At 34.7% G+C, this 20216-nt stretch overlaps 2 protein-coding genes across 3 annotated transcripts; both read left to right on the top strand.

The window, feature by feature from the left end:
• The first annotated feature begins 3850 nt into the window (after nucleotides 1–3850).
• On the top strand, nucleotides 3851–6424 carry LOC130717683 (elongation factor 1-alpha). Its single transcript, XM_057568021.1, has 3 exons — nucleotides 3851–4003; nucleotides 4598–5082; nucleotides 5214–6424. Exons 2-3 carry the CDS (start codon nucleotides 4621–4623, stop codon nucleotides 6093–6095), a joined length of 1344 nt encoding a protein of 447 aa, XP_057424004.1. The 5' UTR covers nucleotides 3851–4003; nucleotides 4598–4620; the 3' UTR covers nucleotides 6096–6424.
• Nucleotides 6425–8914: 2490 nt separating this feature from the next.
• On the top strand, nucleotides 8915–19685 carry LOC130718844 (uncharacterized). Of its 2 annotated transcripts, none has more exons than XM_057569470.1 (13): nucleotides 8915–9101; nucleotides 9882–10097; nucleotides 10149–10322; nucleotides 11314–11399; nucleotides 12492–12597; nucleotides 13071–13138; nucleotides 14343–14420; nucleotides 15513–15577; nucleotides 16863–16929; nucleotides 17031–17213; nucleotides 18173–18229; nucleotides 18343–18438; nucleotides 19189–19685. In XM_057569470.1, exons 2-13 carry the CDS (start codon nucleotides 9887–9889, stop codon nucleotides 19321–19323), a joined length of 1326 nt encoding a protein of 441 aa, XP_057425453.1. In that variant the 5' UTR covers nucleotides 8915–9101; nucleotides 9882–9886; the 3' UTR covers nucleotides 19324–19685. The 2 variants fall into 2 exon arrangements, with proteins under 2 accessions (XP_057425453.1, XP_057425454.1); XM_057569471.1 differs by having other exon boundaries at nucleotides 8916–9101; nucleotides 10170–10322; nucleotides 19189–19631.
• The last annotated feature ends 531 nt before the right edge of the window (nucleotides 19686–20216 follow it).

The raw sequence follows: 20216 nt of genomic DNA, 5'->3' as shown, positions 1-20216 counted from the left end.
TACAGTAAAATCAAAATTATGGTTAACACTTAACAGAAGTAAATTTTTCTATCTTTTGTGTTTGACCACATGATCTAGGTCTCGATGTATTTTTTTCACTGTGTGTCCAAAAATATATACATAATTGATATATAATATTGGAAATTATGTGATGATAAGAGAGTTGAGAGACAATTTGGATGTATGTGGGTGTTTATACTCTTTACTCTTTAGGTATCTACGGATTGTAATTCATAAAAAAATTTGTCTTAAAATCATGTTTTGATTTTGATGTCTCAAATTTCTGTCTCGATCATTAATAAAACTTTATTATGTCTATAAGTGGATCAGTTATAGACCTACATAGTAACTTTTAATTTTATTTAAATTTCATCAATATGACATTGTTGACACGTGAATTTAACAGATAAATAGATGTATCCAAAGAGCAACTTGGAGGTTTGGTTAAGTCCTCTTTGGATTATTTTGACTTTAGTGATTTACAAGTAATATGACTATACTTTGAGATCGAAAATGTGTTAAAGTAAAAGTAATTCATTGGTGATAGACGAACAATGCTCTGGTGAGCAATGAACAATGATCAATGTGTGACAATTTGAAAGAATTTCATCACACCAACTAGAGTTATGTTTATGAAATGGCAATAAAATAAATGATTTATGAGAAACTTCAGATGAAAAAATAAAGCGCATTGAATTGAAAGTAAAAAAAAACACATCTTGAGCTTGGTCTTTGATTCCATCTTATTGTCTAACTTTTGAAATAACCCTTCAAAGCCCTTTTCCTCTTTACTTTAACAGTGATTTTTTTCCTAATCCAATTGATTTTGAAATGTTAGTATTAAAAGACAGATAATGAGACAGGGTAAACAAGATTTGAATCCAACCGCTCTCACTCTCATCTTTTATTTTGTTTAATGGAGGCTGCTTTTGGGTGTTTACACATGTCTGAGCTAAGTTTGTGTTTGGCTTAAGTGTCCTACCCAATACCAAGGTCCCACCATATCATACCGTTTGGTACAATTGACAATTTGTGGAGCCGGCATGTTCAGCAAATCTGCATATACTCTTCTTATTTTATTGCCAAATAGTAGTATTGTGCTTTGACATTGACTTGTTTTTTGTTATTTTGTGATAACATGTGTGAGAAAACAAGACTTGATTGGTCGTCTATGACTTGCGCTGTGCATAACTAAGATAATTCATACTTGTTTATGGCCTTAAATTTACAAGTTAAAACTTAAGCAAAACATGATTTGCAATGTGAAATTTCATAAACAACTTTGAGAGTGCTATTTGCTTTTTCAATACTGCGCATTAGTTAATTTGGCTGACTATGGCTTCAAAAAAAGCAAAGTGAAACAAATGAATCGGATCTAACTGCTTCATGCAAAGTTTGGAAATGCTTGCCCTGTTGTAAGTATTTTTTGCTGACTGGTTTATAATTTTCCAGACTTTTATATAAGCGTATTAGTGCAACCTTTGGCAAATGACTTTTCGAGAATGTTCATCAGTCAAATGATTTGAATAGTCCTCTTTTTTCATAGGATTAGTAAGTTAAATTGTAAGAACTAGTTAGTATGTGTGTTGAATTTCTATATGGTTGTAGCATTTTCACGTGACTTTCCTTTCCTAATATCTGCACAATCTTCTGTCATGAGAATTATACTCTCAAGGTTTAGAGATTACATTTAGTGGGTAAATTTCTCCCAGTAAATTATTTTTCATACACACAATCACACTCTGAACTAAATGTTTTAAGAGTTCAACCTTTACTCACTTAATATAATTTTAGAGTTTTCAAGGATTAATTAATGAAAAAAAATCGTGTATATACCCATTTTCATGTGACTTTAAGTTCATATATATCTACCGAGAAATTAATCTTCAACGGAACTTTCTATAAATCATTCGTTCCTTTTAAATATGTTATTATTCTTTGTTTTATAAAAAATGTATTTTTGGTGCATCTCTCAAAGTTTTTTAACAAATAATTCCATTAATCGGCTTTCTTCTCATTCTTGTTCTTGTTCTTCAAATTCTCCTTCTTCTGCTACTTCTTCTTATTCCTCCTCCTTGTTTTATAAAGGCTAAATTAAGTTTTTCGTCCCTAACCTTTTCCATAAATATGGTTTTCGTCCCTCGCCGGAGCAAAAGACGTGGTATTGGTCCCTATCTTTTGCCAAAATGATTGGCTTTAGCGCCTCCGGCCGTTTGGGTAAACGCCGGAGCTCCGGGAAGCTTATGTGGCACTGCCACATCATTTAATGAGCTTAGGTGGATTTTTTTTCTTTTAAATTTTAAAAAAACATATTAATTTAAAAAACTAAAATTATTTAATGAGCTTAGTTTGCATTTTTTTTCTTTTTTCATTTAATATTAATGCTAAAAAAATATTAATGCTAAAAAAATATCATCTTATCTTTTGTTTCATCATCATCATCTACATAAGTATATTTGAATCATCTTTACTTTTTTTTTTTACAAAATATGGTACCAAGGAAAAGAAAGCATTTTAAAATTACCACCTGGAGTGTAACAAAAAAAAATTACCGTATGGAGATACCGACAGACGCATTCCTAGGTAGAAGCGTCACGGTCAGGATCACTTTGAGGAAAATTACACAAAAACTAAAATTTTACTGAACATTGGAAAATTATAATTATCAACATATGGGAAAATGAAAGTTAAAACCGACATCTATGCAAGTTGGTTTGAATCATCTTCATTTAACATCATAAAGTCGCCTCATGATCTCCTTCCCAAAATCCACGTGATACTAATGACACGTTGTGTGTTTACTACTTTGTCTATTTCTCCTCTAACACTCCAGTATGTCATTGGAGTGGGTTTGTATTGGCCTCTACAATGGTAATGAAGAAAAATACTCCTCGACTGAAAATTCTCAATATATCATTAACCCCCTATTCGATAGACATAAAAGTGTCTCTATGAGCCCAGCCAGTTCTACTACCAAAAATATATTTACTTAACCCCGTTTGAAGTGCTATTTAGTTTTTAAGTTTTAAAAATTTCAAAAATAAAAATAATTTTCAGTTTTACATATCCAATTTTAGTTTATATGATTTTATTCACAATAACCACCAAATTTGCCAACGTTACAAGTTCTTGGTTGTGGGTGATAACGACAACACGATGTTAGAATGGTCAAATAATAGTGGCGGTGGTGGTGGAGGTGAGTGTTACACAGTGGTAGTAGTGGTGACGGAGGTGAGTGTTACATACTTACATGGTGATGGTGACAAAGATATATGATGATTCCCAAACTTATAATATATTAAATAATTTCAAAAATCTATACAAGAATATTTAAGTACTGATATAATATTTCATAGGTGTTGGTCGCAGTATTTAAAAATGGTTATTTAGATCCTGAGACTGAAAGCTCGACTCTTTGAATAAGTTTGCTTTAATAGACGATACGTATAGTTAAACTAACAAAAATTTATAATATAATATTTATTTTTTATTTTAATTTTAAATTGAAAAATTTCATTTTCATGCCAATTGAAAATTCAATTTTAAAATAATCCTTATTAAAAAATAAATGCTTAGTATTTCTACATTTCACAATATAGCAAAAAAATAAAAAATAGTTTTAAAATATTTATATATTCAATTCAAATACCATATTTTTTACAAATAATTTATTTCTTTATACTTCCTAATTTCTTAACCAGCAAGTTTAGAAAATATTCAGCAAAAAGAAATATTATGATATTATTCAATTGCCCTTGTTCACTAGAAACCCTAATTCCCCAAAGCTCATCTCATCATCCATCACTTGTGCCGCCGCAGGAGATAAGTGGGCACCACGTAAATCAAGGACAAAACTGGAAATAAAACGTAAAAAGAAAGGGCAATCTCGGCAATACGAAAAAATCAGTTGCGTTATATAAACCCTCCAACCCTACGAGTCAATCACTCATACTACTCTTCTTCTCTCTCGCGGCTAGGGTTTTAGCGCAGCTTCTTCATCCAGGTATCGCCTCTCGATTCCTCTCCGATTTCGATCTTCTTGTTTCGATTCATGCAGTTTTCTTCACCGATTTCGATTATATGTTCTTGATTTCTCGATTTCTGTTTTCATTTTCTTATTCGGTTTGATTTTATTTGATTCAGATTCTGATTTCTGTTGCTGATTATTGAAAATCTTAACCGATGTTGTGAAAATCGTTTGATTTTGAAATCTGATATCTGTTTTTTGAATTTGATTTATCGATCTATGTATATCTATGTTTTCATTGTCTGATTCAGATCTTACTTTATCAAAATGAAGCATGTATGCATGTTGATATAATTTTTGTGTTAATTTTTAGGGTTTATACTTTTTGATTGAAATCGATCTGGTAATTGTCAAAATGAAGCATGTATGCATGTTGATACAGTTTATGTGTTAATTTCTAGGGTTTATACTTGATTTGATTGAAATCGATATGTAAAAGCATCTGACATGATAGATCTTGATTTGTGATTTATCGATTGTATAGATCTGTTATTGATTGTTGTTGTTGCTTGTATAATCTTTGATTTTACGTTTTTTGTGGACTGAGATGGGTTTTACTTTCGGTTTCAGATTGTTGTGTTAAGCCGTTCATTATGGGAAAAGAGAAGGTTCATATCAACATTGTGGTCATTGGACATGTCGACTCCGGCAAGTCCACCACCACTGGCCACTTGATCTACAAGCTTGGAGGTATTGACAAGCGTGTGATCGAGAGGTTTGAGAAGGAGGCCGCTGAGATGAACAAGAGGTCGTTCAAGTATGCGTGGGTTCTTGACAAATTGAAGGCTGAGCGTGAAAGAGGTATCACCATTGATATCGCTCTGTGGAAGTTTGAGACCACCAAGTACTACTGCACAGTTATTGATGCTCCCGGCCACAGGGATTTCATCAAGAACATGATTACTGGAACTTCACAGGCTGACTGTGCTGTGCTCATCATTGACTCCACCACTGGTGGTTTTGAAGCTGGTATCTCTAAGGATGGACAGACCCGTGAGCATGCTCTCCTCGCTTTCACTCTTGGTGTGAAGCAGATGATCTGTTGTTGTAACAAGGTATCTTAATTTGATTCTTTTGTATATTCTATTTGATTCATTTGTATATTCAATCTTGGTCTGAATTTTTTATCTTACATTTACTTCAATTGATTTGTTAATTATGTGCTGGTTTTAATTGTCTTGTACAGATGGATGCTACCACCCCCAAGTACTCAAAGGCTAGGTATGAAGAAATCGTGAAGGAAGTCTCTTCCTACTTGAAGAAGGTTGGGTACAACCCTGACAAAATCCCCTTTGTTCCCATCTCTGGGTTCGAGGGAGACAACATGATTGAGAGGTCAACCAACCTTGACTGGTACAAGGGACCAACCCTTCTTGAGGCTCTTGACCAGATCAACGAGCCCAAGAGGCCCTCAGACAAGCCACTCAGGTTGCCCCTTCAGGACGTGTACAAGATTGGAGGCATTGGAACTGTGCCTGTGGGACGTGTTGAGACTGGTCTCATCAAGCCTGGTATGGTTGTGACTTTTGGCCCAACTGGTCTGACCACTGAAGTTAAGTCTGTTGAGATGCACCATGAAGCCCTTCAGGAGGCTCTTCCCGGTGACAATGTGGGATTTAATGTTAAGAATGTTGCTGTGAAGGATCTCAAGCGTGGGTTTGTTGCCTCAAACTCCAAGGATGACCCTGCTAAGGAAGCTGCCAACTTCACCTCCCAGGTCATCATCATGAACCACCCTGGCCAGATCGGCAATGGCTATGCCCCAGTCCTTGATTGCCATACTTCCCACATTGCTGTGAAGTTCGGTGAAATCCTGACCAAGATTGACAGGCGATCTGGTAAGGAGATTGAGAAGGAGCCCAAGTTTTTGAAGAATGGTGATGCTGGTATGGTTAAGATGCTTCCCACCAAGCCTATGGTTGTTGAAACTTTCTCTGAGTATCCTCCCCTTGGTCGTTTTGCTGTGAGGGACATGAGACAGACTGTTGCTGTTGGTGTCATCAAGAGCGTGGAGAAGAAGGACCCAACTGGAGCCAAGGTCACCAAGGCTGCTGCCAAGAAGAAGTGAATCGTGCAGGATTTGTCATGGAAGGACTACAATAAATGGTGTCTGGTTCGCAGTATCATTTCTAGTTGTCGTTTAGTTAACTTGTCTGCAGGTCTTTGTGTCAAGTCTTCACCATCATCCCGCAACTTCTGTTCCCAGAACTGGGTTCTGGATCGACGGTGGCAAGACTATTTAAGTTTTTGTGTTGCTTTATTTTCATTATGATGAACTTGTGCTGTCGTGTCTTTTGAGAACACCCGTTTAAATTTTGTAAGGAGCAGTGAATTTTAGGACTTGTCCTACACTGCTATTTTGAATTTTGGTTATGAACAATTATATTTGCGTCCCTATATTTGTGTTGTTATTCTGATTTGTGGTTTTCTAATTGCTGGCTGGTAATGTTTGATTGTTTCTAGCCACCTCTTGGCTGGTTATGTGGTAATCGGTTATGAACTTGGATGGTTACGTGGCTAGGTTTACTAAATCATAGCTGTATTTATGCCGCACCTTACGCGTTGAATCTGGATCTAACTGTAAATAATTTGACTTTTTATTTTGTTTGTTTTTAAAATAATTGAGAACCCTTGATATATTCTCTTAACAACATTCTAGGAACTTTTGCCTCGCTCACTTCTTTTCGATTTTCAACCCCAAGGCATGTAGACTTCCTCAAAGCCTTTGTTTTGAAGAAACACTTTTATCCCCTCTTCTATTACCTTCTTCAGATATGTCCCCATGTAGTAATGGTCATGTTTTAATCCAGACCATTCATGATTAGATCTAACGGTCGTGATTTATTCTCATTTTCTCATGTAAGATCATCTTTCTCATAAGATACATCCTCCCACCAATACATGTTTTAAGTAGTTTGTTATTCTTTTTCTTTCCCACTTTACCTTCAGAAAATAACTAAACGATTTGCTAGTAAGTAGTAACAACATCATATGTACAATAAAGGTACACGTTTTTAGTACTTTGTTATTCTTGTGTTTCACCATCAGAAAAAACTAAACGATCGACCATGAACTGTTTGCATAAGTTCTCTCAAACACTGACATAAGAGCTTATGCTATCAAATAAGCTCTTCCAAACGATGCCTAAATATAAACTCTTACTATAAGCTAAGTCAACTTAGCTTATAAAAATGAGTTCAAAACAATTTATAAGTAAGTTATAAGCAATTTATAAAAGTTTTCTTGAACATTTGCACCTAAAAAATACTCAAATAAACTAGTTCAAAGGGCATTGCAACAACTTTATATGAGTAAACACTAGGTTTTATTAGACCAAAACCTATATGAAAAGTAAAAAATGAAAGGAATTAGAAACGGACTGTTTTGAAGGTGGAGTTAAAAATAGATGTACACAAGGTGTTGGATTTAAAATTTTCTAATGTCAATATTAAGTCTTATTTTGCTCAGCATGAATGGTCAATTAATCCCAAACGGTAATAAACCTCAAACATTAGATATACCTTATTATAAATATATTTTGATCACTTTGTGAGCTGATAACTTATTTGGTCATTTATTGCTCTTTTAAGAATGAGTTTTTCATTATGAGGACTTGAGCTTTATTATGCTTTTTGTAGACATGAGACACCTCCCCCGTTTTGTACTAAATGAACGTGTTCAACGTACCACTCCACTGGGGGTGAGAATAAGCTGAGTCTAGGTAGGCTTTGCGTGAATAGACATAACCTGTTTAAAAATCTTAAGGCCTGTGGCCTGTCAAAAGTTTTTTCTCGAGTCTGACATGGCCTTCTCGAAAGTCTGCCTTGACCTGGTAGCCTATTTAAAGACACGTTGAGTTTTACGTTTGCTAACAAACTTATCTGTACAGAAGCTATCAAACTTATAAGCTAACTGATTAAATTATACTAAAATAATTTTTTCAACAATCTGACTCATAATATTATAAGCTACTAGGTAGAGAACTAGAGATGAAACTAAACGAGGTTATGTTGGTTTCTTAGAGTCGGAGAACCAATTTAAAATCACACTTCATATTAAGGTATTTAAATACGTTATATATCTATTTCTAAATAACTTTGAGTCATTATATAAGTCAATTTGCTTAAATATATAAAAATGTCAATAAGTATATAATATCAAGATATTATGATAAATTTCTAATATATAGACATTATCAACGGTAAAATATATTTATACGGATCATTTTTACACTATACCGGAAAAATACTAATCATTTTTACTTAAATAGGCTAGCCTATAAGGCTTAAAAGACTTTTTGAATGACATGAGCCTAACCTTTTTAACTAAATAGACTTTTCAAAACGCCTAAGTCTTGTCTATTTACCAATTTGGCATGGCCTGACCTCTGGTAGGTTAGGTCATAGATCCTTACAAACGGTCTGACATATTCCCACCCCAACATTCCCCTTTCTCGTTGAGCTTAAATATGTGTTTACTAATTTTTTAGAACAACATGTTTGATTAGCTGCTTTTTTTAGTGGATAACAATTCATTCTAAGTGTGAAAATTAAGAAATACAAAATATATCTGAATTCAAGTAAAGTAACTAAATCTATCTATCCATTTTTTTTTTCCTCAAACTCAATTATAGCTGATTTAAATTTATTAAAAAAATTGATCTAAAAAATAAAGGGACCCTACCACCAAGCGCGTAGATCAACTAATGTGTGTTTGTTATAGCTTAAGCAAAGTTTCTGATTCGAGTAAATATAGATATCATTGCGTTAAATCATTGATAGAAATACTTTGTGAATCGAAATTGCGAAAACAATTAAATTAAAAAGAAATTATAGTACCCTTGCTTTTGTCAAAAATTCAAAATAAAAGCTTGCTGAGTGCTAATAGTCATCCCTAGACAATTCACAAGTAGAAGAAACAAGGTAAAGAAGGTTAGTGTCATAGTGTGAGAGAAGCAAAAGGTTAGTTCCACCATCACACTCACTGTTGGATCTTCTGCTCCATTTCCTTCATCAGTTTCTCCAACCCTACTGTTCCTGAATCCATTGTTCTCTGTTCCATTTCCTTCTTCCAGGTGGGTTTTTCATCTTTCTTACAAATTTCCCTTTTTTCCTTTCCATTTGTTCAAAGTTATCAAATTTTTCCCATTTCGTAATGACCCAGATCATTGATTTTCGCAATAAGCTATATACCGTGCACGCCTTTAGATTTTATATAACTCCTTTGAATTTTTTTCTGTGATTTTCATCCTGTTATTGCACTGGAATGAGGGGTGCTGTCAATTGATATGGCACATGGAGGTTTTAGAGGGTTTAGTCCATGGTTTTCTCAATGGTGTGGTGGTTTTTTGCTGTTGTTTGATATGTGAAAGGACTGGATGTGTGACCATTTGTTGAATTGTTACCATTCTAGGTCCACTCATAATTGTTTCCAATTTATTTTTTACTCAATCTTGTACTGATGTCTTAGTTGTGCATTTATGGAACTCCCATTGCAGAATGAATGCTATGACCATAGTTGTACTTGTAACTTTGTTGCACTATTGTTATACTTGCTGTTGTTGTTGTTATTACTTTGTTGAGGATTTATTTGATTTGATATGGCTTTCTATATACCTGATTTTGGTAGGAATCATGTTGTTAACCCTTGATGAGGTTTAATTTTTTTTTAGTTGGTTTTGATTCGTCTAAGATTGCAATTAGAAGAATGTAAAAGCAAGTGTGCAATGTAGGTGCTCGGTAGAGTTTTAAAAGCAGTCATGAATGTGGTTTACTTGCCTTCCCAAGATTTTTGTAAACAATTGAACTCTTATATTGTAGTTAAATGATTCTAAGAATGGGATTTTGAGATGTAGGCAAAATGCAGAATCTGGATGCAAATCAGCTTCCTGAAGTGGATGCATTGCCTGATGGGTTTGTTGAGAGCGCTAGTGAACCTGTTGCTCCTGCAACTCCGACTTTGGAACAAGAGAAACTCCCGAGTGGTTACAAGGAGGATGGTTCCTCAGACCGAAGTCATTCTAATGAATTATCAAATGATTTGGGAACAAATGAGTTTCAAGACAATAATGGTAAGCAAGATTAGTAAACAACTATGAAATTCTCATGTTTGTTATCTGAAGCATGTACTTTCGATGCCGCAGAGTTCTCAGTAGGGGTTCCCTGTAATAGCAGTATGCAACAGACAGAAGGTGCACAGAATGCATCTCCTCTAGCTGCTTCTGTTTCTGAGTCTCCACTATCCGGATGCTGTGAGGAAAAAGTGCAACAAGGAGAATGTGAAACTTCAGATATATGTAATTATCCTAAGCCTCAATCCTCCTATTTGTAGACTTCATCACTAGTAACCACATGCTTTTTTATTTTTTTAATACCATGGAAAATAACATGAGTAACATGTTAATCTTGTTTAAAGACTCTTTTTTGGTGTCTCTGAGAGTGGGTGTTGTCCTAGATTATTTACTTATGGAGGCTATTTATAGATTTTTCACTGTGGCTTCTGATATTCATTAAGTAGATTATGTATTTTTTCCTACAAGACCTTGGTGTTATGACTTATGACCATGCAATTTTTTCTTCTCTTCTTATTTATTCCCCTACTAATGAAGTTTTTTCTGAGCCTCATTTTTTTAACGCCTCTGGTTTCTGGTGAGGCGTTTCTCATCATGTTCGATACATGCATAACTTTCAAATTGGAGGCTCCTTACTGATGATTATTTGTGTATTTGCTGGCTGTGACTTAAAAATCTAGCAATTCTTCTCTGTCCTTAGTATTTATTTCAGACTGTCTCAATATTATGTGGATTAAGGTATTCCTTTTGTTATGAGCCCCAAAGTTTCTCTAAATATTGATCTAATGGTCTTTGAATTATTCATATTATTTAAATCTACTCACAAACAAAGCAACCAGTTTCTTATAGCTAAAAGTATTATCCATCTTAAAGCAAATTGAGTTTGCATGATTTTAAAAACTTGTCCTTTTAAACTAACATGTCTTGTATTCTCTTGCAGCACTGGGTATATTTTTACCCATACTGAACTGCTTCTGAATTACTAGAATGATTCTGTTAACTGTCATAATCAATGGATTGCCTTGTATGTTTGAGCATAGAAGAATGTGTTTTATGTGCTGGAATTAAGTGTATAAATTTGACTGCATAAACCTTCTAAGTGCTAACCTATTAAAACACATGCTATCAGATCTCCATGTTGCACTAGATGTCTTCTAGTTCTTCTTTCTCTTAGCATCTGACATGGTTTTGTTAATATTGCTAATTGCTGCTGCAGCAAAACAACCTTTGGAGACAAAAGCATTGCCTACAAAGGATGCATGTGCAACTGGGGCGGTTGGTTCTTCAAATAACAAAAAACCAGTTAGTAAATTATTTATGTTAATTCACACACATGCTTTGGTATATATTAATGTATCTTCCCTGCTGCATACTTTGTTATTTCTCTCTTTCTCTGAGTTCCCTCTGCCTCTCTTTTGTATTTCTGCTATTTATTTCAAGCAGTTAAGTAAACATGTCCTTGATAGCTTAACAAATCAGCTGTCAAATTTTATTTGACTAGCAACTAGTTTATGTTTTTTCTTGGGCTTTAAGTTTGGTAGGACTAACTTGGATTGGATAAAGTAATGGGAAATAAATAGCAGAGTAATCCTTTAACGAAGTTTTAAATAATTTGTACTTTTTTAGATTGCTAGGCTGACTTTGTAGGTGTAGTGTACTTCTTTTCCTTCAAGAATAGCGTTGAGGTTGCATGATAGATTCTAGAGTTGTTAGGTTATATTTGTGGCAAACTGGCAATGACAGGGCAGTTTTATGTCAATGTATAATAACTAAGAATATCCATTAGGACTGTTGAATGATAGGGCAGTTCTATAAGTCTTTAGCTATTTGGTTTGTTGATAGCATCTCCTTATAAACGGAAGTTAAATGCAAATCAATGACTCGGTAGTCGGAACTCGGAATATAAATGTAACTAGGGCTAGATTAGGTTCTATTGAGTAGAGAATTCATTCATAAGGCGCTAACTGTTCTGCGAAACACCATATACTAATTTCCAGACAGTTGCTATTCAGGTTTAGGTCGTGTTGTACTCAGAATGAACATCAAACGAAAGCTCCTGTGCTAGTTTTGCCTAATCATGGGCTGAGCGGAGTGGCCTAACATACTTGCCACACACCAATTTTCTGCTTGGTTAATATCCAGCAACTTTTGTAGCAAACCTCCTTTATTCATATTAACATGATTGATTCACCTCATTCCTCACTGTCTCAATAAGTAAATGAATTATTCTTGCAGTATTTATATTTGGATTGAAGATTCTATAACTGGACACTATGCAGTATATTTTTCTCATTTTGGTCAATAAGAACAGACTTATTTTATTGTTATTTCTGTCACATATATATGAGACTGCATTTATGAAAGACTCAACAGTTGAACTTCTTAATTTTCCAGGAAACTGGTGAAAAGCGTAAGAGTACAAAGCGTAATCTTAAATCTGAGAAGGAGCTTTTAGAATTTTCACTGAAGTATCAACAAGTGTTGGCTGAAAGAGATTCAGGTACTTTGCAGTGAATATATCTGACATTGGCTAATGAATGTTTGGAAATATTCCCTGGAAAGGTTTTGTGAAGTTTCTGATAAATTTATTGTTCATACTTTATACCAGTTTACTAGTTTAAAGAGATTTTTACTTTATTAATCAATTACATTTGTAATTGAGCACTTGAGTAGTATCTTCTAATTGGATTGTATTACGCTCTTTTGGTTTTCCTCCTATATGTGTTATTTCTCTAATTCTAAAAAAGTGATATCAGCAAGTTCTTTCTCTAAAATGACTAGTTAAACTTGCAAACAACTTTTTTTTTAATTCTTTTGTTAAGTTGGCTTGATTGGAGTGTTGGGCGTGAGCTTGTTTTGTTTTGAGAAACACTGTTTGGGAAAATTGTATGTCTAAGAGACACTTTTTTGGAATCTTAAATAAATGGCAGCTGTAACTTATATTTTTTATTGACTGCTGCCTTCTTTTTGCAGCTCTTGCTGTCAGAAATAAGCTCGAGTCATTGTGTAGGGAGTTGCAGCGTCAAAATAAAATGCTTATGGTATGTTGCTGATACCACAAAATATTGTCTTTCGTGTATGCAGTTGAGATCTGTTGATGATTCTGCAAATCTTTGAGAAGTTAAATCCTCTAGCTGACCTAATTCTTTTTCATATGAAGTTTTTTCATTTTTACTTTTGGTGAGAGCTGTGATAAAAAAAATTGGCAGGAGACATTGGCCTTGAACACAGAAACAAACCAAATTTGAGCCCATGCCTTATTGTCACCCACTCAATGTATTCCCTTGTGGTGGAACACCTGATCATTGGTTTTAGCTTCAATTAAGCCACATGGAAAGATGACTTAGTTGCCATGCTTTGCTACTTGAGAACGATTAGCTGGTGATGGGGCTGGGTGTCATCCTTCAGTTTAAAACCTTGATGAGGCATTTTTGTGCAGCGTTGCTGGTTTCTAAAGGGGGGTAGCGGGTAGTCTCCCAATGCCTTTCTCATGCTGGGTTTATAACCAGCCACCAGCCCACCACTAATACAGTAACTGTCCTCTCGCACAAGTGAATAAATTAAAGATCATGCTAAATTACAATCCCTGAAAATTAGAAGTCGGAAAATACATCAGTTAAGGGGATTTCAGCGGTACCCTCCTGCCGAAGTATTTGAGTTTAATTTCCACTCCTAAAGTATTTCCAAATCTCCCAGGCATTAAATTTGCACAAACTTTCAGTTTCTAACTCACTTTCCTAACCATTCTGAAGGTCCTTCTCCAAAAACCTATTTGGAAGTTCAATACCCTCGCCAAGGTCAATTATTTTGACCTGGCTTATGTTTTGGAGGATATAATTCCTTCCTTTGCTGCACTTCCCCTCTTTCTCCCTCACTGTTTCATTTTCTTACCAGAAAAAAATGTCATCTCATTAGAATAGGGCTGCACGTGATAATTTTTCCCCATTTTATTATATTCTTTCTTTGGGCCTGTTTCAAAATTTTCATGGAATAGTGTTGTTGGGTTCTTTTCATCTTACCAATGTTGTTAATGGCGGATGGCCGAGAGCCAAAAACCCGCCATATTTGACCATTAATAATGGCGGTGTATGGAGGAGTATTGCGGGATATCAGAAATGGCGGAGAACCAAAAACCCGCCATGAGATTCCGCCATGGCGAATATTTGATAACACTGCATCTTACTTTAAGGTCTAGCTCATGACTTTGTTATGGAAAGACTAAGATTCAGACTTGATTATTTTCAGGAAGAATGCAAACGTGTATCAACTGAGGGGCAAAACTTAAGGATGGACTTGTCAGCCAAATTTCAAGATGCTATCAAGGTTTGAACATTCTGAACATAGTATATATTGAATAAACTTGAGCTATTTAACATCTGGTGTAAAATGCAGTTATAAGTGATTATGGAAACTATTATCTTGTTTATTTATTTATGATTAATTGTAATGGATTAATACAAACCAAAATGGGCTGAAACTTTGGCACATGAGTAGTATATGGACAAAGGATATAGTCAATAGTCAATACTACCTGAAGGCACAGATAAAAAGTAAAAATGAAACTGAATCACTATAAAAATTTAATCTTTGACATATATGCAGAGGAGTTGCACAGTAGTGTGGATTTGATTAACTTGTTTGTTTTGGTTATGTCTATTCCTTGTATTTTTATTTTGGAGGACACCTTATCCTTCTCCTTTTCCCCCCCATCATCCTCCTCTTTTTTCTGAGGATACCTTATCTACAGAAAAACTTGCATACTAAGTGGTTCTTAGGAGATGCAAACAGGTATAATTGGGATGTTAAATCTATAAAAGATTGTCAAAAAAGCAACACCTTGGACACTTATTCCAAAATCTAAATGTCTTCATGAAGGTTGGAACATTGATGTTTTTACCTCGGATTTAAAAGGACCTGTTTTCTAGCTAGCCCCTGTATATAGCAGCAATTATCTATTATCTTTGTAAAGTGTGCTTAAGAGACTACCACAGCGTTACTGCAGTGTTGTCAAATCGCGATCGCGGACCATCGCGGTGAGCCAAAAATCCGCTATATCAGCCGCTATTTAGTGGCGAATAGCGGGAATAGCGCGCTATAGTGGGCAATAGTGGCGTCGCGATTAGCCAAAAACCCGCTATGCTATAGCGACGTAGCCGCTATTTGATAACACTGCGTTACTGTATCTGTTAATGGTCCTTTCCCCAACAATCAGTTGACACAGACACAACAATAATTCTTCAGGTTCAGAGATTATGTTTCAGTTTACTATACCTGGAGTGAAACTTTAGTTTATTTTCTTGTGAGCCAATTGACATTTTGGTGATTATATTATATGCTCTAACTTTTCTCACCAATTCGTTTATTTTTCGTGCATTGATTTTATCTTTCAATTAATGCTAATTTCTCTCTGTGAAGGATGTGAGCAGTAAGCTTGAAGAACGAAAGGACGACTGTCTTTCTCAGATAAAGGAGAATGAAATGTAAGGCACTCAAATGTTTGGTTTGGAAAAACATTTTCTGTTTTCATTTTCCATTTTCATATTCTGAAAATAGTTTTCATTTTCAAATTTATAGAATTTAGAAAATATGTTTATTTTGACGTACTGTTTTCATTTTCACCTCTGCCACCACCCCGCGATGACCACCACCACAACTAACCTCCGCTGCCACCAACCAGCACCAACCTCCACCACCATCGCTTTTTTATCTCATGACAATGTCTTTTTTGTTTTCTGTTTTGATTGTATTTAGAAAATATTTTTAAAGAAAACAGTTTCTTAATATCAACCAAACATCTTTTCAGCTTTATTATCTGTTTTCTTTGAAAACAAAAATAGGAAATGGGCAGACCAAACAGGCCATAACTTTTTCGTCAGTTTTCCATAATACTTCTCAGAAAATGTGTTTATGACTATATATGATACAAGTGTTTAAATATTTATGTGTGGATTTGAATATTTTATTTTGCCAAGCTGTATTTTATCTGGGCCTTATGTTCTAGCCATTACACTGCTTGATTGTTGAACACTAATCCAGAAATCCTATTATTTGGGTAGTTAATTTGTTTGTGGTTGCATTTTTTTCACATCTGCATTGTTGTTTCATCTATTGCTTTGCACTTGGATAAGGTAGTCTAAAATAAAATTTATTTGCTGGCTTGTCCTTACCATGTAAAATCTTCCATTGCATTTGTTGAGATTTCACACACATTAACTAGGTATTTGGTCAGCATAGAGCTTACATAGGCTTGGGTAATTCTCACCTCACGAGTTAGATTTTGAGGTAGAGTTTGGTCCAACCCATATTGTAGTCTATCTTTGATATGATAAAGGCCAGGAAGAAGAAAAAGCAACCTGCTAATTTTTTGGAACCAAAGAAATGTTTCCATCCACACTCTTTGTGAAGGAATGCTCTGAAGGCTTGCATACAGTAGATAAGTTTTACAACATATGCTAAGAAGTTAATGATAATGTGTGTTTAGCTTAGCTCACCCTTATGATGTCAAAGAGTCAAACATTTTTGCATTAGATATTTTATTATCAGATAACACTTAGTTGTAACTATAATGTTGCTTTTGTTTGCACTTGTTCTACCCCTCCCCCTATTGAGCTTTATTCTTGATTCATCATATATTCTGTATCTTTTTGCTAGTCCATACAGTTGCTCTTTTCAAAAGTATTATATAAAGGCAACAATGTTTATTTTTTTAAAGATTCTATGATGATTTCATGACGAGCAAAATAATTTTCCTTGATTTCAACACAGGTTAAGAAACAAACTAAAGCAGCTAGCTGATCAATACGAATTATCTGAGCAGCAACATGCCCAGAAGGTTGCTTTTATTTTGTTTTCTTGTGGTTGACATTTGAGATATACTCATATTTATAATTTTTGGTACTGATTTACTTAGCGATTTCATATTTGAATCAACAGTTGAAGCAAAAGTCATTGGAACTACAGATTGCTGATTTAAAAATTAAGCAACATGAGGAAAAATTGGTTCAGGAACAATCCCAGATGAAGTTGTATGCAGAACAAGTATCTCAGTTATTAGCAACTGAGAAGAATTTACGTATACAGCTAACAACTGATGGAGAGAAATTTCAACAATTCCAGGTTTTATTTTGGTTCTCTTTTTTGCATCTGTCACAATTTGAATTTAAAATATATTTTACTATGCTTATTGTTTGCATAAACATCTTGTTTTTAAATATTTGTGATTTATAATTTTTAATACTTTGATGTGGGGGCAAACAATTTTTAGGTGGATTCGTAAGGGTTACATTAGGTGGCTTTGATTTCACATCCTCTATGTCTTTTTTCTTTTGTAATTGAATAAATATAAATTTTTGGATTCATTTATATATAGTTACTTGTGCTTTTGCTTTCAAGATATTAACATCTTTCACGAGTTCTTGATCTTTTCTTTCAGTCAACAGTTGAAGAATAACCCTTTAGTGTTCCCTAAAACTTTCTTTCCCTTAAGGTGGGACTTAGCTTTCTTGTACTAAAAAACTTACCAGTTAAACTAGCTATCACCTTCACCACTTCTTTCCCATATCCAGACTGGCTCAATTTTGGTTATTTCCCTGCTCCATCTGCTGTGATCTTAAGAGGACCCTTGGCGCAGCGGCAAAAAGTTCTTGCCATGAGACTGAGGTCACATGTTCAAGTCCCAGAAACAGTCTCTTGTGTAAAAACAAAGTAAGGCCGCGTACAATAGATTAAATTGTCAGACCCCTTCATGGACCCCGTATATGGGAGCTTTGTGCATCGGGTAACCCTTTTTATTGTTGACTCACTTGACCCTCATTCAATTGATTGTATTTAGGCTTGTGAAGTTAATTTGTGAGTACATCTCGTGCCTACAATTGGACTTATTTTTTGGTGGGTCTTAGGCCTTAACTTTAGCTTCTTGTTCAAGGCCTCCTTTAGAATAGTCTCTTGCCGATGTCCATTCATGCTTTTCTGCTTGTTATTTGAAACATAGTATGGGATGTAAAATTTCTTAAGATGTTTATACATTACTATGACCTGGCATGTTGCCATGTTTTTTAACATGCATTGGATTTCAGGAAGCATTGTCAAAGAGCAATGAGGTTTTTGAAACATTCAAACATGAAATTGAGAAGGTAAAATTTCTCTTAGATAGTTCATTTAAGATTCATCCTTGCTGAGTCATATCTACTTGGACGAGTATAAATCTGAACTCCTGTGCCTTTTCCTTCATTGTGGTTAAAACCAGATGGCGAAATCAATGAAGGAACTCAAGAAGGAGAATCAATTCTTGAAGAGTAAATCAGAGAAGTCTGATGTTACGCTTATAGAGTTGGCTGATGAGGTACATGGCTTGGGTTTCTTGTATGTTCTTCATCGTTTACCATTCTAGCATGTTATAAGAGAGAGAGATAACATAGATAGATTAGTTGGCCATAACATAATGTGTTCGGCACTATAATGTACGTACAGTTACTGGGAGCAATTATAGGATACCAAATATACTGAAGTACCCTTACATGTTTTTTACACATTTATCCCAAGCTATTATTTTTAACATACCTCCTCAAACTGATGCGTAGACGTCAATCATGCTCAGCTTGTTAAATATAACATCTATGTAGCTTCCTACTAAGGCTCAAGTGCATCTATAAACAGACTAACTAGTCTTCTGTCCGAACATGTTTAAAAAAAGTTAGCTCCCGTTAAAGCCTTTCCTGAACAAAATGATAGTCCACTTCGATGTGCTCTGTTTATTCGTGAAACATTGGAATTTGGGATTATTAGCAATATGCAGTTTGGCTGTCACACCATATTTTATCAGGATGATAACTTCCATGGCATGCTTCAACTTATAAATATATGTATCGAAATTGTTTGAGGTAAAAAAGAAGAATAAAGCTTGAACAAGAAAGCCCCATAACATGATATATAATTCCAAATATTTTTTTTACTTCATTCAATAGTAGTCATCTAAGGTAAAAACTTGATATTTTCATTCCTTATATTGTTAATTCCTTCTTTGTATCATCCAATGTCAAGTGTTAGTTTGTTGTCCAAATATGTGAAATTTAATTTTTCATGATCTAAACAGCGCGAGCGCTTGAAGAAACAGCTGGAGAAAACAAAAAATCAGAAAGAAAAACTGGAATCTTTATGCCGGTCACTTCAGGCAGAGAGGAAGCAAAATTCCTCTGAGAACAAGAACAATAACTCAGTTCCAGTATGAGGAACATCTGGTTCCAACGAAATGTATCTTTCTAATACCTTGTTTATATGTGGCCTAGTAGCAATGGTTTGTTTTGTCACAGAACCTGCATGCAATTTACATAAGTGTATTCCTTTGCTATATTAATATCTCATCTACTTAAAGGTCTTAAAACAGGGCAGAGCATCTATTTTGTTCATCTTATGCTATTGTTTTTGTGGTGCTAGTAGACTCTAGGAAACACATTTTACCCCTTTCCTTTTATTGCTTTTCATGAACTCTAGAATATCTTATGTTGTTTTCTAATTTTCTTTTTGGATCTTCTGACACATCAAGTTTGTTTTTTCTTCCATATGATAAGGATACTAAGCACTTGTGGACTATGGTATTATTTTACCTGCTTTCCCTTATTGTGTAGTGATGGATGTTCTCTAGAAATTACATTTCAAAGAAAATGTTGATTTAGTGTAAAATAAGATCCTTGTATTATCAAGACAAAAATAGTGGTTATTGCATGGAGGTTGTTATAGTTCTAGCTTGAAAACGATTCAACATTGCATTACATGGCTTTTATTTAGTTTTGAGAAAAGTCACTACACTTGCAAATTACGAAGTCAGAGTGATTTATACTAATGAAAGCCTGAAGATTGTATTATGTAAGTTGTAAAGTTGTAACAAAATAGAAGTTACGTTTTAAAAGCTTAGAACAATTAGACTCTTCTACCAAAATAAAGAGTAGCGAGATTTTGTTTGATAATCAGATTTTGAGACTAGCCTGAAAAATTGTAATCTATTAGAAAGAGTGAGTTGGATACTTGGATGAGGGTGGCAGAAGGTGGGGGTGGTGGTGATGATCGCACAAGTAGTGATAGAGGTGGGGGAGTGAGTGAGTGAATATCATGTTGAGTAAAGAG

Source organism: Lotus japonicus, chromosome 5 (genome assembly GCF_012489685.1).
Source record: "Lotus japonicus ecotype B-129 chromosome 5, LjGifu_v1.2".
Taxonomy (NCBI): domain Eukaryota; kingdom Viridiplantae; phylum Streptophyta; class Magnoliopsida; order Fabales; family Fabaceae; genus Lotus; species Lotus japonicus.
This window is presented reverse-complemented; position numbering and strand designations above follow the sequence as displayed.

Coding starts and splice junctions, on each gene's coding strand:
- LOC130717683 (XM_057568021.1), top strand. CDS start 4,621: ATGGGAAAAGAGAAGGTTCATATCAACATTGTGGTCATTGGACATGTC. Junction 5,083..5,213: donor TGATCTGTTGTTGTAACAAG/GTATCTTAATTT, acceptor TGTCTTGTACAG/ATGGATGCTACCACCCCCAA.
- LOC130718844 (XM_057569470.1), top strand. CDS start 9,887: ATGCAGAATCTGGATGCAAATCAGCTTCCTGAAGTGGATGCATTGCCT. Junction 18,230..18,342: donor TCAAACATGAAATTGAGAAG/GTAAAATTTCTC, acceptor GGTTAAAACCAG/ATGGCGAAATCAATGAAGGA. Junction 18,439..19,188: donor TTATAGAGTTGGCTGATGAG/GTACATGGCTTG, acceptor TGATCTAAACAG/CGCGAGCGCTTGAAGAAACA.